The sequence below is a fragment of the Cyanistes caeruleus genome, chromosome 18, assembly GCF_971803275.1.
Source record: "Cyanistes caeruleus chromosome 18, bCyaCae1.hap1.1, whole genome shotgun sequence".
In the NCBI taxonomy this organism is placed as follows: Eukaryota; Metazoa; Chordata; class Aves; order Passeriformes; family Paridae; genus Cyanistes; species Cyanistes caeruleus.
Genome location: NC_141718.1, coordinates 8,550,841 through 8,566,899, shown reverse-complemented (window position 1 = coordinate 8,566,899; position 16,059 = coordinate 8,550,841). Strand labels below are relative to the sequence as shown.

At 53.0% G+C, this 16,059-nt stretch overlaps 1 protein-coding gene across 1 annotated transcript; it reads left to right on the top strand.

The window, feature by feature from the left end:
- The first annotated feature begins 3,712 nt into the window (after positions 1 to 3,712).
- On the top strand, positions 3,713 to 8,953 carry LOC111936554 (immunoglobulin lambda-1 light chain-like). Its single transcript, XM_023937577.2, has 4 exons — positions 3,713 to 3,814; positions 3,949 to 4,240; positions 6,838 to 6,875; positions 8,484 to 8,953. Exons 1-4 carry the CDS (start codon positions 3,769 to 3,771, stop codon positions 8,804 to 8,806), a joined length of 699 nt encoding a protein of 232 aa, XP_023793345.2. The 5' UTR covers positions 3,713 to 3,768; the 3' UTR covers positions 8,807 to 8,953.
- The last annotated feature ends 7,106 nt before the right edge of the window (positions 8,954 to 16,059 follow it).

Below are 16,059 nucleotides of genomic sequence, written 5' to 3'. Positions count from 1 at the left end.
GAAGGTTCCTGGCACTGCTCCTGTCACTGTGATCTATGAAAGCACCAAGAGACCCTCGGGCATCCCTTCGCGATTCTCCGGATCCAAGTCTGGCTCCACAGCCACATTAACCATCACTGGGGTCCAAGCCGAGGACGAGGCTGTCTATTTCTGTGGTAACTGGGACAGCAGCAGTGGTGGCTATGGTGTATAGTGACAACAAGAAGTAGGAAGTGATAACTCTAAGGATTTACAGACTCCAAAACTAAAGCAAATACTTCAGCCCTCCTCACTCTTGCCTGGCTGTGGCATAGGTTCCTATCCCTTCTGTACAGAAATGGCTACAAATGTCCTTTTGTTGTCCCACAGAACTGGAGGATCTCTTGTTCTCTGCCATGTCTGAAGGTCATTGTCCTTGTCCCTACAAAGATCAGCGTGGCTTTGTCCCCCAACCCATCACATCTTGCTACTGATGACCATGTCCTCCTCCTGCTACCTCTACTGTGGTGCCTTGGGCTGTGTCACTGATCTATGGCAGCAGCAGCAGACCCTCGGGCATCCCTTCCCGATTCTCCGGATCCAAGTCCGGCACCACGGGCACATTAACCATCACTGGGGTCCAAGCCGAGGACGAGGCTGTCTATTTCTGTGGTGGTGGTGACAGCAGCAGTGCTGATGAGGACAATGAAGCCAATGAGTAATGGGGAAGTGAGACACAGAACCCAGGGTCAAGAGAGGAAGGTTTTGAGCCATTTTTTCTCATGGTCAATTATCCATGTAATAATGGAATTGAGGCAGGTTTCTGTCCCCTGTCTAAGGACATGAATGTGCATGACAAGGCACAGGAGGTGACTCTTTCCCCTGTCCCCATCATAGGAATGGCACGGCCTCATCCCCAGCCCTGTTGCCATTTGCTTCATGCTGCCCCCTCCTCCTCCTGCTGCTGCTGAAGCTGCCTCTGCTGCCTTGCCCTGGGCCAGGCTGGGATCTGATTCCCCCATGTTTCTGTAGACATGACCAGGTCCCTTTCCCTCAGAGGGTGATGTTCTACTGCTCTGCCGCTGCCAGCTCTCCTTCCAGGGCCATAGGCCTCTAATCCTTCTCTCTGTCTTGAGGCTGGGTGTCCCACCATGGCATAAGGACCTTGGGCAGAGGAGCCCTGTTGCACTGCCTGGGCAGAGATATGCTCCTGAAGCAATGGTTCACCCCCATCTTATTGCCTTTCACTTCTCCCTCTCCAGGCTCCCTGGTCCAGTCAGTCATCCTCAGTGCCAGCCAACCTGGGACAAACACTCTGGCCTACATGCTCTGGGAGCAGCAATGAGTATGGCTGGTATCAGCAGAAGGTCCCTGGCAGTGCCCCTGTCACTGTGATCTACTGGAATGACAGAAGACCCTTGGACATTCCTTCGCGATTCTGTTTTTATGTCTGGCTCCAGAGGGTCACTGGTGTTCAAGCTGAGGGCAAGGCTGTCTATTACTGTGAGATCAGCAGTGCTGATCTCATGGTGACACTGAGCCACAGGCAAGCAAGACTTTGAGTGTCAAAAAGGCTGGTTTTGGTTCCTCATTCCACTCTGCCAGGCATGACCACCTCTCCAGCTTTGGGACTTTTATTTTCCCTTCCTGGTTCCCTTCCCTGTGTGTTCCATGTCTCAGGGCTGAGACTCTGAGCATGATGTGGCACTGGAGCATGTTTCCCAGAGAACCTGTGAATGACCCATCCCTGAAAGGGTTCAATGCAAGGCTGGATGAGGCTTGGAGCAGCCTGGTCTAGTGAAAGGTGTCCCTGCCCATGGCAGAAGTGTTGATGGCATTTAATGTCCCTTCCAACTCAAACCATTCCATGATTCAATGACTGTGTTCCCAGTGACTGGGCCTTGGTGCTGCAGAAGCCCTGGCCTGGCCTCATCCTCACTGCCCAATATCTGTGTGAGGGGCAGAGGAGCCTGGGACGTTAGGAGCTGCAGACTGTGGAGCTGCCCATATCTGCCACATATCTGCTCCATAGTCTGAGTCCTGCCCAGGGTCCAGCAGCATTGCAGCCACGCTGGCAGCTCAGGGCTGGGTGTATGGGTGTTTGCCAGGACACAGGAGGCCTGGAGAGCTTCTGCTGCAGCCCATGACTCTCACATGGCTCTGGCTTAGATGTCCCCAGTGTCCAAGTCTCTGCAGGAAAGCACCTTGATCTTTTGGGGGCAGCAACAATGCTTATGGCTGGTTCCAGCAGAAGGTCCCTGGCACTGGCCCTGTCACTGTGATCTATGTTGATAACAGCAGACCCTCGGGCATCCCTTCGCGATTCTCCGGATCCAGGTCCGGCTCCACAGCCACGTTAACCATCTCTGGGGTCCAAGCCGAGGACGAGGCTGTCTATTTCTGTGGTGGTGAGGACAGCAGCAGCAGTGCTTCCACAGTGGCATGTAGCAATTGGGGAAGTGATGCAAAAACCTCCTGCTATTGCAGATATCAGTCAGGAGTCTCTGCTGTGCCTGTTTGATGGGGGCTCAGGTCCCCACCATGGCCCTGCCCTTGCTTGCCCGGTACTGGATGTGGCTGTGCCTGGTGTCTCGGCCTGGCACTCCCTTAGAGCCCCAGGTCCCTGCCTGTTCCCTGGCACTTCAGGAGGGGATTTACAGCAATTGGGAGCACACCTCCATGGCCCCATTACCCACTGCTAGGTCCAAGCAGACAAGAAGGAGAAGCAGGAGGAGGCTCACACTCTTCTGGCTGGGACACCAGTGGTGATCAGGGCCATGGTAACTCCCACCATGGGAAAAGGGAGACACAAGCCCACTTTTGCCCCAGTGGGGCACCCTCGGGTGCTGCCTGCAGCTGCCCAGGAGCAACATGGAACAGCATCTTTGGCTGTGTGGCAGCTCCTGCTCTGGAACATATGCTCTGCTCCAGCAGGTCCCCTCCATGCTGCTCATCCGGAGACAGCCCTTCAGCCCTGCCCTGCCCATGCCAGCCAGGCTCCTGGTGCCCTGGGCACCCTGGGGACAGCATAGTCAGGGACAGGGAGGGTCCTGGGGGAGAGGGAATTTCCTGTGGTGCAGCCACTCTTTTTCTGGGCTGGGACTGCCAAAGACAGCCATGATCCCTGTGCACTGAGTCGGAGCAGGACTGATCAGGAGCTGCCCCAGCTCTGGCTGCTGAGCACTGACACACTGGGCTCATGATCAGCTAATGGGGAGGCACTGCTGGACCCTGAGGCTCAGTGCTGGCCCACTCCCATTGTTCTGGGGTGTGAATGCCTGGGAAGAGCAAAGGTCTTGGTCTTAAGTGTCTGACATCTCAGCTGTCAGAGGAAGAACCAGGGCAAAAAAGAGCAGGGGGATACTTTATGGGCCTGGAACACCTGTGGGAGAGAAAAATGCCAAAAATGAGTTGGGAATTGGGGAGCTTGGCATCATTCCAGTCCCATCACTGGGAGCTGCAGGTGCTCCTGTATGCCCAAAGCACCCAACTCTCCCTTATCTTTCGGCACTGTGGCTACTCAGCCTGGTGTGGGGACAGAGGGGTCAGTGCTGGTGGGTTTCAGGCTCAGAGCTGGGAGGTGTCTCTGCTTTGTGTCTGGGGACAAGCTCTGATGCATCTGGGGTGGAGGGGCTGGGTGTGGAGCAGGGAGGGATGCGCAGAGAGAGGCGCGGGCAGTATCCGGCCGTAACCGCAGGGTCGGATTTGCATGGAGGGGACGTGTCCTGGGCAGGCAGGGGCTTAAAAGGGAGTCAGGGTCCACAGCACAGCCCCATCATTCTGGGGACGCTGAGCTGGTGGGATTGAACCATGGCCTGGGCCCCTCTTCTCCTCGTGGTGCTCGCCCACAGCACAGGTGCCATGGCCAGACTCGCTGTGCCTGAATGGGGCCTTTGGGCACAGGGGCTCTGTCCTGCTGTCCCGGCAGGTCTGTGCTCCTGGGACACTGACTGACCCCCGTCTTCTCCCCTCTTTTCTCTCCCTCTCCAGGTTCCCTGGTCCAGGCAGCACTGAGTCAGCCATCCTCGCTGTCAGCCAACGTGGGAGACACGGTCAGGATCACCTGCTCTGGTAGCAGCTACAGCTATGGCTGGTTCCAGCAGAAGGTCCCTGGCACTGGCCCTGTCACTGTGATCTACTACAATGACAGGAGACCCTCGGGCATCCCTTCGCGATTCTCCGGATCCAAGTCCGGCTCCTCAGCCACATTAACCATCTCTGGGGTCCAAGCCGAGGACGAGGCTGTCTATTTCTGTGGTAGCTATGACAGCAGCAGTACTGCTGCACCGTGACACACAGCAATGGGGAAGTCGTACAAAAACCTCCTGCTTCTGCTATCCCTTGGAGCTCCAAGACTGTGCCCATCCCCTGTCATTTGAGGAAGCTATAACCTCCCAGCAACACTGTCATGGCCCAGGGTGTCCCATGTATGTGCCTGCAGGCAGATTTGTCCTTTCACTGTTCCCTTAACCAGAGAGGGCCATATTCCTGGTCACTGGCTGACCCCCATCTGCTTTTCTCCTTCCTCTCCCTCTCCATTTTCCCTGGTCCAGGAAGTATTCTGTCAGCTCTTCTCAGTGTCAGCATTGTGGGACAAGCCATCAAAGTCGTCTGCTCCAGGGATGGCAGCAGCTGTGACTGGTACCAGCCTAAGTTTCCTGTCTGATCCCCTGTCACTGGGATCTCCTGCAATGGCTTGGGACCACCAGACACCCCTTTGCAATTCTCCAGATCCCAGTCCAGCTCCGTGAGCACCGTAACCATCTCTGGGGTCCAAGCCCAGAACAAGGCTGTCTGTTAATGTGGTAACTACCAAAATGGCAGTGATGATGTTACCATGGTTAAACGGAGCAATGGGGAAGGGATACAAAGTCTTCCTGCCATAGCAGGAGTCTGTTGGGAGTCTCTGGTGTCTCTGTTTGCTGGGGCAGGTCCCTGGCACAACCCTGCCTTTTTCTGCCCTGTGGTGAATATGGCTGTTCCTGAATTCCAGTGATACAACTCCATCCTTACAGCCCTTTCCTTGTCATTTGTGGATGAGAGTGGATAGGATAAAACTGAATAGACCATTTCAGATGGAAGAGGCCGTCAATGCTCACCAGTCTAACTGTGTGGCCTCTTCAGGGATGACGGCCATGCAGGGATGACGAAAATATAGAGCATTGTCACATTGTCAAATTGTATAACACTTGCAGGCCTGGGATGTCATCCAGCTCTCTAGGAAGCCTGTCCAGTGTTTGCCTACACTCTCAAAAAAGAAATGCTGGGATGACCTCTTGTGCCTGCCCTGTGCTCCTGAGCCAAGCTATTCCTGATCTCCCTGGCTGGTGCCCAGGGCCCTGCTCATGCCTCCCAGCCCAGCTCCCAGGCCAGCTGTGCCAGGAGCCTCTGGATCATCACTATGTAGCCCTCTGGAAACAGGAGTTAAAGATGGAGCTTCTCTGCCCTGTCTCTCAGGGCTGAGCAGAGCTGTGGGCTTGATGCAGCTTCATGTCTCCCTCCATGACCATTGGCTGTGAATGGCCTCCTCCTTGCCCCATGCTGTGCAGCAAGAGACCTTGGGGCAGTACAGTGCCTGGCATTGCTGTGCTGTCAGCCCCACCACCTCATTCTGCTGCCAGCCATGTCCTCTTGCTCTGTCTCTTCATGGGGCCGTGGCCTTGGGCTCAGACCATGGGCTCTGTCTGAGGCAGGGAGCCCTCTGTTCCATCAGGACCTTTTGGAACAGGAGCCCTGTCCTGCACGTCAGAGAGGGCTGTCCTGGGGCACTGACTGACAGCCCTCTTCTGCCTCTCCCTCTCCATTATTCCCTGGTCCAGGCAGCATGGCTGAGTCAGCCATCCAAGGTGTCAGCCAACCTGGGAGGGACTTGCAATATCTCCTGCTCTGGTGGCAATGCCAAAAGCTACTTCAGCAACACCCTGCTGCATCCAGTACAGCCTCTGTCCTCCTCCATGCCTCTGTCCAAGGAGAACAGGACTGAAGAGATGAACACTCTCCCCTGCTTTTGTCGTCCCACAAAATGAAACTGAAACCCCAAGGAAGCCTGAGAAATGCTCAGAAAATGATCATCCACAACACGGGGCAGTGGCTTCAGCAAAATGCTTTGCATAGGCAATTTCAGTGATTTTTTTTTTTTTTTTTTTTTTTGGAGGGGGGATTGTTTCAGGTTTTGTACAAAAGCATAAACTTTCCCAAATGCAAAGCAAACCTCCTAAAGAGAAAGTGTCTCAAACCACAAAATCTTCGAAGTGTTACCTGTTTCATAGTGAACTATTTATATAGTTCCTGTGACTCAGGAAGTTCACCGACTTTGCCTCTTTCTATAACTTCCTGCACAAACCACATCATCTGAAAATCTGCGGGTTCAATTTACATTGGTGCTGTTGGCATTCGGTGGTCCAAGCTGAGCACTAAATCTGCCAATCTGTGGGACTGGCACCACACTGGGAAAACACCTGTCAAAGAAGCAGCCAAGCCTTTACAGGGAATTTTGAAGTTAATTTGTTTTAGCTGAAACCCATTCTGGCTCACCCCTTCCTTGGCTACTGCAGCTTTATGTAGGCATCTCCACCTCTTGCCTTTTCATATTTTTAGGGTAAATATTAATAAAAATAAGTTGCCTGCAGAGACCTTCAGCTATTAGCTCTATTGCTGGTGGTGGAAGCTGCACTGAAAGAGCCCAGCCAGGACCAAAACTCCAGAGGTACAGCTGTGCCCACACCTTCATCCTGCTGTGTCCACTGAGACATCTCCATCCCATCACCTTCCTTCCACTGCATCCACTGGGATATTTCCAGACCATCCTCCCACATCCATAAGGTACAGAACTGTTCTGCCATGAGGCAGGAGGTTTTTGTATGGCCCTGTGTCACTGTGTGGTGTATTCGGGGACGGGACGATGTTGACGGTCCTAGGTGAGTCGCCGACTTCCCCTCGGTCTTTCCTTTCCCACCGCGGAATTTTGACATTTTGTCGATTTTTGATGATTTGGGGTTTTTTTCTCGGACTTGGCGCCAGGCTGGGGTCTGTCACCCGTTTGGGGCCAGGCACTAAGCCCGGCGCTGGGGGCTCTGTCTCGTCCCTTCAGACTCTGACGACTCTGTGCGCGCCACAGACAATCGGGGAGTATTTTCTCAGTCGAAAAGTCTTAAAATTTGTCCAGGAAATGTGTCTGAGGTCTCAGGGGGAAGGAAACTCAGGTTTAGGTCTCTAAAAGAGGTGATTTTTGTCTTTGTCTAAGAAATTTGTCAGTCTAAAGTCTAAAACCTCAAGTCTTAGTCCTGAGGACTAAGTCTGCCACCCCTGGTGAGAGGCAGGGGCTCTTCCGTGGGGTCCCATGGCCAAGGGTGAAGGTGTTGTGAACACACAGCCTGTGTTCGGCTGTGAGGAGCCCACAGCCATCCTGACTTCGTGTTAAAACAGCACATCTCTGGAATCTTAGACAAAAGATTCCAGGGATATCTTAAAGAGCCCATTGTCCAGGTAAGACGCGTCAAAAATGGAGATTATTGCGCTGAAAATGATGCCGGAAGTGTGGTTTGTCTGTCTTTGTCTGTAATTTTTAAAATAATTTGGTGAAAAAATCCAAATTTGAACCAGATTTCTTAGGGCTAAGATCAAGAAAAATGTTCTTTGACCATTTCTTTATCAAAAAATATTTAATGGTGGAGTCATCCTGGTTTTCAAGTAAAGATAGAGATAGAAATAGAGGTGAAAATAGAAATAGAAACACTGCACATTGGAGGAGGCAACAGAACCACACCAAAAAGACCAAACATCTTCTTTCCATCTTCCTTTGGGTGATTTTTAGTGGTAGCTTTCCAGAGACAAGAAAATATCTGGAAGCAGAACTGGGGAGAAAACAGGACTGTTTGTCTGTGAAATTTTGGGGTTTTTTTTAAAAAAAATATGCCTTTTAAAAGGAGAAAAATTACTTTATGGCAAAGAAATTAGGATTTAGTTAAATATAGATATATATGTATAGTTAAATATAGATATGTATATATAAATGTATATATGTATGCATATATATGTCTATATATATAAATATATATAGTAAGTATTTTTAGATAGATTTGAGATACAGAAATGTTGAAATATTAATATTAAATGCATTTTATAGAATTATACGGCTATTCATATGATATGGATTACATGCATATGTATGTTGTACACTTTACATATATTATCTGTATATATCTACCATATATAATACATGTATATGCACATATATGTAGATATAGTGTATATAAAACATATATACAAGCATATATGAGATGTATGTGTATTAAACACACACATATATGCACTTATATATATATGTGTGTGTGTGTGTGTATATATATATATATATATATATATATATATATATATATCCCAAATTTAAATACATTACAGTTACAAGTGATAAGCTCTGGCTGTGGGGAAAGTGGGGAGTTTCTGGGGAGTGCCAGCAGGGCAGGCAGGGGCTGTGGTGGGGGACAGGCCCCTCTCTGACCCCACACCCCTCTCATCTCTCTCAGGCCAACCCAAGACCTCTCCCACCGTCCACCTCTTCGCGCCATCCTCCCAGGAGTTGTCGTCAACGGGCAAAGCCACCCTGGTGTGTCTGATGGAGAACTTCTACCCCAGCCCTGTGTCGGTGCAATGGGTGGCTGATGGCAACACCATCAGCACTGGTGTGGAGACCAGCCAGCCCCAGCGGCAGAGCAACAACCAGTACATGGCCAGCAGCTACCTGTCCATGGATGCCAGCAAGTGGCAGAGTTACAATTCTGTCTCGTGCAAGGTCAGGCACGAGGCTGGAAATGTGGAGAAGACCGTGAACAGATCCGAGTGCTTCTAACCCACCCCGCCGGCCCTTTGCTGGCTCCCTCCCTCCTCCCCACTTCTGGGAACAGCGGCTCCCCCTGCCGCAGATGTCTCTGCCCATGTCCCCTGTGCCTGTCCCCCCTCTCTGAGTGTCACACAAATAAACACCGACACTGAACTAGTGCTGGCTCAGCATCCCTGTCTCTGTGTCCTTCCAATGCGCTCGCTCCCCACATCCTGCCTGGCGACAGCCCAGTGGCACCAGTATGGGGGGTGGGATGGGAACACACACATGTGTACAAACACACTAATATAGCAGGGCTCTGTGAAGCTTTTGCTCAACCCTGAGGACCCCAGTGAAACCCCCTGGCACTGCCAAGACCAGGGAATGAGCAGCCTGGGGCACAGCCTGCACTAAGCCCTCACAGTCACTGAACACATGCCCCAGCTGTGCCATCCTCGACCCTTGCTCACTGGCCTCTGAGTGCCAGGTGCCATGCAGGCACATGTGGCCTGTGGTGGAGGCATGGCCAGCCATGTCCCTTTGCCACCAGGCTCTGTCCCCTTTTCATTGTCACCCCCGTGCTTCCTGGTGCAGCTGCCAGTTAAGCACAAGCACCCTGTGCCGCTACAACCTGGACACCTGCATGCCATATGCCCCATCCCCAGCACAGCCCTGGGGAAGTTTCCCTGCATCCCTGCCCATGGAAGGGCTGACAGCCATGGCTATGCTGAAAGCAACAGTGCTCTGCTGTTGTCACACCATCAGGGTAGCCAGGAGCCACACCAGGGACGGTTCTGGGAGAGGTGTCCCTCACCAGCCTCTTGGGAAAGGGGGGATGGCCCCACCACCTCCCCCTTCCCAGGCTGTGCCAGTGGAGTGCCTTGCTCCACCAGGCTTTGGATTGCCACATGTCCCTACAAGTGTCTTCTGGGGACACAGAATCATAGAACCCTAAAATGGGTTGGGTTGGAAGGGACCTTTAAAAGTCACCCAGTTCAAGCTCCCTGGAATGATCAGGGACATCAACCAGATCAGGTTGCTCAGAGCCCCTTTCAGCCAGGGATGGGACATCCACAGCTTCCCTCAGCTGTTTCAACACCTCACCACTCTCACAGTAAAAAATTTCTTAATTTTTTCTAGCCTAAAAAGTGTCCCTTCTTTAGTTAAGAAACATTATCTCTGGTCCTATTGCATCAGGGCCTGCTAAATATCTGTCTTCATCTTTCCTATAAGCTCCCTTCAAGTACTGAAAGGCTGCTATGAGGTCTTGCCAGAACCTTCTCCTCTCCAGGCTGAATAGCCCCAACTCTCCCATCTTTTCCTCACAGCAGAGGTGCTCCAGTGATCTGAAGTCTTTCTGGCCTCCTCTAGACTAGCCCAAAGAGGTGCATGTCCTTTTTATGTCATGGGATCCAGAGCTGGACACTACACTGCAGGTGGGGCCTCACCAGAGAGGAGTACAGGGGGAGAATCCCCTCTCTCAAACCACTGCCCTCGCTGCTTTTGATGCAGCCCAGGATATGTCTGGCTTTTTGGGCTGCAGATGCACATTGCCAGGTCATTATCCACTGATTTCCTCAAATCCTTTGCAGCAGGACCATTATCAATTCCCTTGTGCCCCAGAGTGTATATGAGAGTACAGTGCCCCTTCCCTCCTGCTTTTTGTCAGGGAGCTGGCAGCAGGCCTTAACCCCACCTGTGCTGCCAAAAGGCACCTCATGCTCCAAAACACCTTCATTGGCTTTAATCCTGCTTTATCCTCCTCCTCAGCTGGGCAGGGGAGGCCTTGCCATGGAACACCCCCATGCCTGGGGCAAACCCCCCTTCCCATCACCCTGCTCAGGGTCACAATGTCCCTTCCTAGGTGTGGGGTGAAAAGCTCATGGTTTTCCCATGAAATCCCAAATCCTGTCACTACAGAGCAAACCCATGTGCAGGCCAAACCCCTGGGCTGCTGCTGCCCTCAAGGAAGGAGCCAGCAGCAGGATGTTCAGCCTGCATCACAGCCAGGGAAAGGCAGAAAGGGCAGATGATGGAGAGTTCTGTCCCACTGTGTTTCAAGATCAGCTTCTTTAACACAGCTTCCTGAGCAGAGTGCCCACTGCAGCAGAGGTGCAGGGCTGGCTCCTGGGGGGCTGCTGGGCTATGGCAGGTGGTCCTGAAGGTGAGGATCCCTGCAGCACGGCCACATCCATGCATGCATGCAACTATTCTGGCTCACTGCTGGGGAATGTGAGCCCAGACATGGCAGCAGCTCCTCCACACTGCCACTGATCCCCTTCCTTGCTCAAGCAAGGTTATTTCCTGGCAAACCCCTGCCTTTGGCATCTCATCCCCAGCCTTGTGGGGCTGCCAGGAGAGCTGCTGCCTGAGACTCTGCCAGCCAGAAATGCCCCAGTGAATGAGACCTGCTGCCAGAAAGGATGTTCACTTCTTTTCCACTGCAAAGATCAAGCCTCAATAATTACCAGTTCCAGCAGCTGTTGAATCACCTTAGTGGTTGATGCTGCAGTGAATGACAGGTAACACAGGACCCCCCCATCCCAGCTGTGCAACCAGGTTTTACCCTGAAAAATTCCGTATTTCTGGGGAGGGGCGTTGGAGGAGGGTGGCAGGGCGAGGCTTTCCCCAGGTCCTGAGATTCATCTTGACATTTCCCGAGTAAAAGCCCATTCCTTGGTCACAGGACACCAGCCTCAGCTTTTGTGAGCTCAATTTGGGGCACAAGCGGGGGTCTTGCTTCAGCTCAGATCTGTGTGGGCAGAACACAGGCACATCTCTGACTCAGGGGGAGGAAACCTCACTAATTATTGATTAAAAGATTTTGCTAAATCTTTCCCATAAGCAACAACTGTCAAAAAAAAGCCTAATTAATTATAGATCAGTGGCCCTGGTCCCTCCAGGGCTCCCATCCTCCCCTGCTGCCTGCAACTTGGCAAACTCCCAGCCAGTTTTACCCTTAACAATCCTTCAACAGGGCCAGAGAGCCCTGGCTGGGAATTACAGCGGGATGCAGGGCCTGATCTATCCCCTGGCAGGGAGGGAAGCAGTGCCTGGGAAGAGCAATCTGGATCCACTCCTGTGCCGCCCTCGCTGGGGGTGTCTGGTGAGCAAATGTGCTGAGCAGAACCAAAACCTCCCTCCCCTCCCCAGCTGCAGCTCCCGCTCTCACTCTGCCGGCTCCTGCACTGCAATTTTAACAGTCATTTATTTTCTCATTTTCCCAGCTTGCCAGTAATTTTAAAATGAGGGGGATCTAATTTAGTAAATGAGATGCTTCAGGAAGGCTTTAATTAGCTGCAAAGAGAAGCAGTGGATCCCATGAAGGGTTGGGGCTTGGTAAGAACTGCTCTCCCAGGCTGAGGCTCCCAAGTGAGGGCTTAACAAAGCTTTCAGGAGCCATTTCATATACCCTGGGGGTTTGGACACCTTGGGCTTGGAGGGTTCCCACAGCTGAGAACAGAGTGAGGGATGCAGGAATGTAGGCAAAGGAGTGTGGGACCATAGGAGCTCTCACAACCCTCACTCCTAACCCACTGCCATGAACCTCAAGCGCAAAGCTCTGCTCTGGTCCCTAAATCCTTCCTGGCTCCCCTCTGTGACGACCACCTCTGGCCACATTTGTGCACCAAAAAACAGCCCTGACCTGTTTTCTTATTGTACATCACTGGCTACAATATTTTTATTTTTAATTTATTTTAAGTTGGTTTTGGGATTTTTTTGTTTTTTACTGTACATCACCCAGGCCAGGCAAGTCCCAAGGTCTCATATCAGGAGGAGGTGGGGTCTCTTTTTGTGGGGACGTGGCAGGAGTGGACAGAGTGCACCTGGAGCTGATGAAACACCTCTTCTGGAGAGCCACGGGCGACGTGGCACAGCCAGAGAGGAGGGGATGGGTCCCGCCTGCCCCCAGCACAGCTGCAGCCACACAAACAGCGCATTCCTGGAGGCAGCAGGGCTGAAACTCGAAAGCAAGAACATGGTCCCAGAATAGCCCCAGCCCGGGCTGGGGGGAGCAGGGACAGCAGTGGGAGGATGGCACAAGTCCCCTCGCTTTGGTGCTACAGCGGTGCCAAGCCTGGGTGACTCCCATGGCCTCTGCCTCGCCTGAGCCAGGGGGATGCAGCCCCCGAGCACCCTGAGGGTGCTGCTGGTTCCTGCACCCCATCCTGACGCACCCCCAGCTCACACAGCCCTCTTCTCTGGAGGACTTGGGGAGAGGCTGTGCAGAGCCCAGGTTGTGCCACGCCAGCACTGGCCTCCTGTTTTCCCCCAGCCAGCCCCAGCATGCAGCTGCGCGGCAGTGGGGCATCCCCTGGCTAAATTTACTCCTCACCACTACAGTCCCCAACCAGAAATTCAAAAGGGCGCCCCAAAAAAGGAAGCGAAACTGTCTCCAGTGGGTGCTGACGTGTGGAGGCGAGTGAGCGCCACGCGGCCGAGCCTGAGTCGGCTCAGCCCTGAGATGTGGCCAGCTCTGTGTCCCTGCCTCACTGGGCTCTCCTGACCTTGGGGTTCATCACCTTGTGGGGGACATCAGCCCCTGAGATGGGGGAAAGGTCTTGGGGTGGCATGATGCTGCCCAAAATTGGCAGTATGGGTGGTGCTGAACGGGGGACCTGCTGGGGGCTGGAGCCAAGGCTGTGCCAGGACTCTGAGCTATTGCAGGCTATGTGTCCCCAGGCCAGGGTCACCCCTCCTGTCCCCTGGAGGGTCCCTGACAGGGCACCCAGTGGGGTCTTACCTGGCAGGGTGGTCCCTGCCCTGGTGTGGGATGTCCCAGCACATTCCACATGTATGGAATACATGTGTGCACACACACTGCCTCTCCAGTGATCCCAGTGCATGGATCACCAGGCACCACTGGGCACCACTGACCCCACACCTGTGGGCTTTGAGGCCAGGAAAGATCCTGCCTCTGCTCACATTGTGGCCTTGACTCCCTGTGCCACCACCACAGGGGGACCAGCCTGAACAGCTTCCTGCTGCTACCCTGCTGTCAGGTCACCCTGAATTTACTCACTCATTTACGGAATTAAACTAATCAGTCCCTGCCTGCTGCCAAGGCAGCCCCTTCTCTGGGGTCATCCCTCAGCCCATCCTCTCACAGGGTACAGGGGCAGCCTTCAGGTTCAAAAAATATGGGTCAGGTTTCCCCAAATCCGGGAAATAAAATATGGGTTATAAATTAATAAAATACATGTTATAAATTAATAAAATACCAGATATAAATTATAAAATTCAAGTCATGAATGACAAAATAGTATCAAACACCCCTGGGCAGCCCTGGGTCAAAGACCCAGCTGGAGACAGCCAGAGAATGCAAGACCAAGTTTTATTGCCCTGCAATTGAAAGAGAATTAAATGAAATAAATAAATGTTTCAGGCTGGTGTGGTTGAAAACACGATCTGAGCATTCAAGCCCATTTGTGAAGACAAGAGAAATCATTTGCATAACCGTGTCAAAACAGCAACTGCCAGGGCACGCAGCTGGCAGGAAGGTGCCCCCTTGCTGGGGGTTATTTAGATGTGTACGAAACCACACCAGAGCCTGGGGCAGAGCCCAGTAAACAGCCCCAAAGATAAGTGCCCAGGCTTGTAAGCAGATTGTAAACAAGCTGAACCGACTCAAAAATAAACACCTTTCAGCAGCTTCAAAATATTTATTACTTCTATTCTATTGTCATAATAAAATGTCATTCCCAGGAGAGCCTCAGCCTGGTCTGGGGACTCAGCAAACCCTTGTTTTCTCTCATATTTGAGGTAAACAGGTGCTGATCCCCAGTCAGGTGTGCTGATGGAGAAAGATTTGATCACAGGACTGGTGCTCCCTGTCCTGAGGAATGTGGTCATTGAATTGCAGACCTTGTTATGACTCCCTAGGTGGGAATTTTTAGTTTAATGTTAAGAATTTTCTAGGTAGGGAACATTGGTGGCATGGTGACAACAAGGTGGTGGCAGTGGTGGCTGAGGGGTGTGATGGGGATGGCTTCCAGGGTCTTCTTCAGGCCCTCAGGAGGGAGCAGAAGAGTTAGGCTTACCCAGTTAGGGAGGACTTTTACCCAAATTTGCCTTTTTCCCTCTCCACAGCCAGAGTGGGCAGAGCAGACAATGTGAGGGGGAGTGGAGGAGAACACTGGGTGCACTGCAGGGCTGGACCCTGCATCCTGTAGGTGTGGTGCTCAGGGACATGGCTGGACCTGGCAGTATGATCTTAGACAGCTTTTCCATCCATAAAGGCTGGTTCCTACCCCAGCCAGTGACACCTTCACCGACAGCTCCCCACCCTGTGCACATGCTGCCAGCCCCATGCCAGAGACAGAGCCCTTTTCCCTTCCTCTGCAGCCACTGCAGGGAAAAAACCACCAGGTTTAAACATTTCTGCCTTGTTTTGGGCACTTTTGGCTGGACCTCCCCAGGCTGGCTGTGGGCAGGGGGTGCTGATGCACATCACAGCCCCCCAGCTGAGCCAGGCACATTCACAGGCAGCTGTTTCGACCGCAGCCCCGTGGCTTGGAAATAGCCCTTGCTAAAATTACAGCCCGCCAAAACCAAGAGCCCACCAAAACCAAGAGCCCTCTTCAGCCAAACACCAGCTGGGAGCCAGGAATAGCCCTGGCCTTGCCACACTCGGCTGCCTTGGCACAAACTTTCCAGCACGTGGCACCCCAAGCACTGCTGCCCACCAGGGCAAAAGCGGGAAAAGCTGGGGTTTGGCCCCAAATCAGCAATGGTTCATGGCAGGGGGTGCATTGCCACGTTCTTTCCTGGGCAGCGCAGCATTCCCTGCAGAGGCACAGCACCTCCCCGGGGTTTGAGTCCCAGCAGGGCTGCCCAGTGTGTGCTGAGCCTTTGGGGAGGTTTTGGTGACCAGCAGTACAGGGGGTCTCTGCTGCCAGACCCTGCCTGGTGTCACTACTGTCCTCTGCTGGGGACACCACAGCCAGCAAGGACAGGACCCCCAGGTGATGGGGACCCTGTGGAGTGCCTGCTCCCAGAGCTACTGCCCAACATTTTGGTCCCCAATGCCTTTGGGAGCCACAGCCTGGTCCCCCTGGGCAGGCTCCTGGTCCCACTGCCTGGGTGCCCCTCACACCCTGGCCTGGTACTGGAGTGGACTGGGGGGCTGCAGCCACTTGGGGCTCACCACGGCCAACTGGGCCCCCATTTTTGCCAGCTGGGGCTGGGCCCACCCTGGGCTGAACCTGGCCATGTCCGTAGGGCAGCTGCCCTGTGGCCTTTGGGCACAAGGGGCTAGAGCTGGGAATGGTGGGACATGGATG

Excerpts from the sequence above, each read along its gene's own strand:
- LOC111936554 (XM_023937577.2), top strand. The coding sequence starts at position 3,769 with ATGGCCTGGGCCCCTCTTCTCCTCGTGGTGCTCGCCCACAGCACAG. Across the intron at positions 4,241-6,837 it reads TATGACAGCAGCAGTACTGC|TGGTGTATTCGGGGACGGGA; the intron begins TGCACCGTGACA and ends TGTGTCACTGTG. Across the intron at positions 6,876-8,483 it reads GACGATGTTGACGGTCCTAG|GCCAACCCAAGACCTCTCCC; the intron begins GTGAGTCGCCGA and ends CATCTCTCTCAG.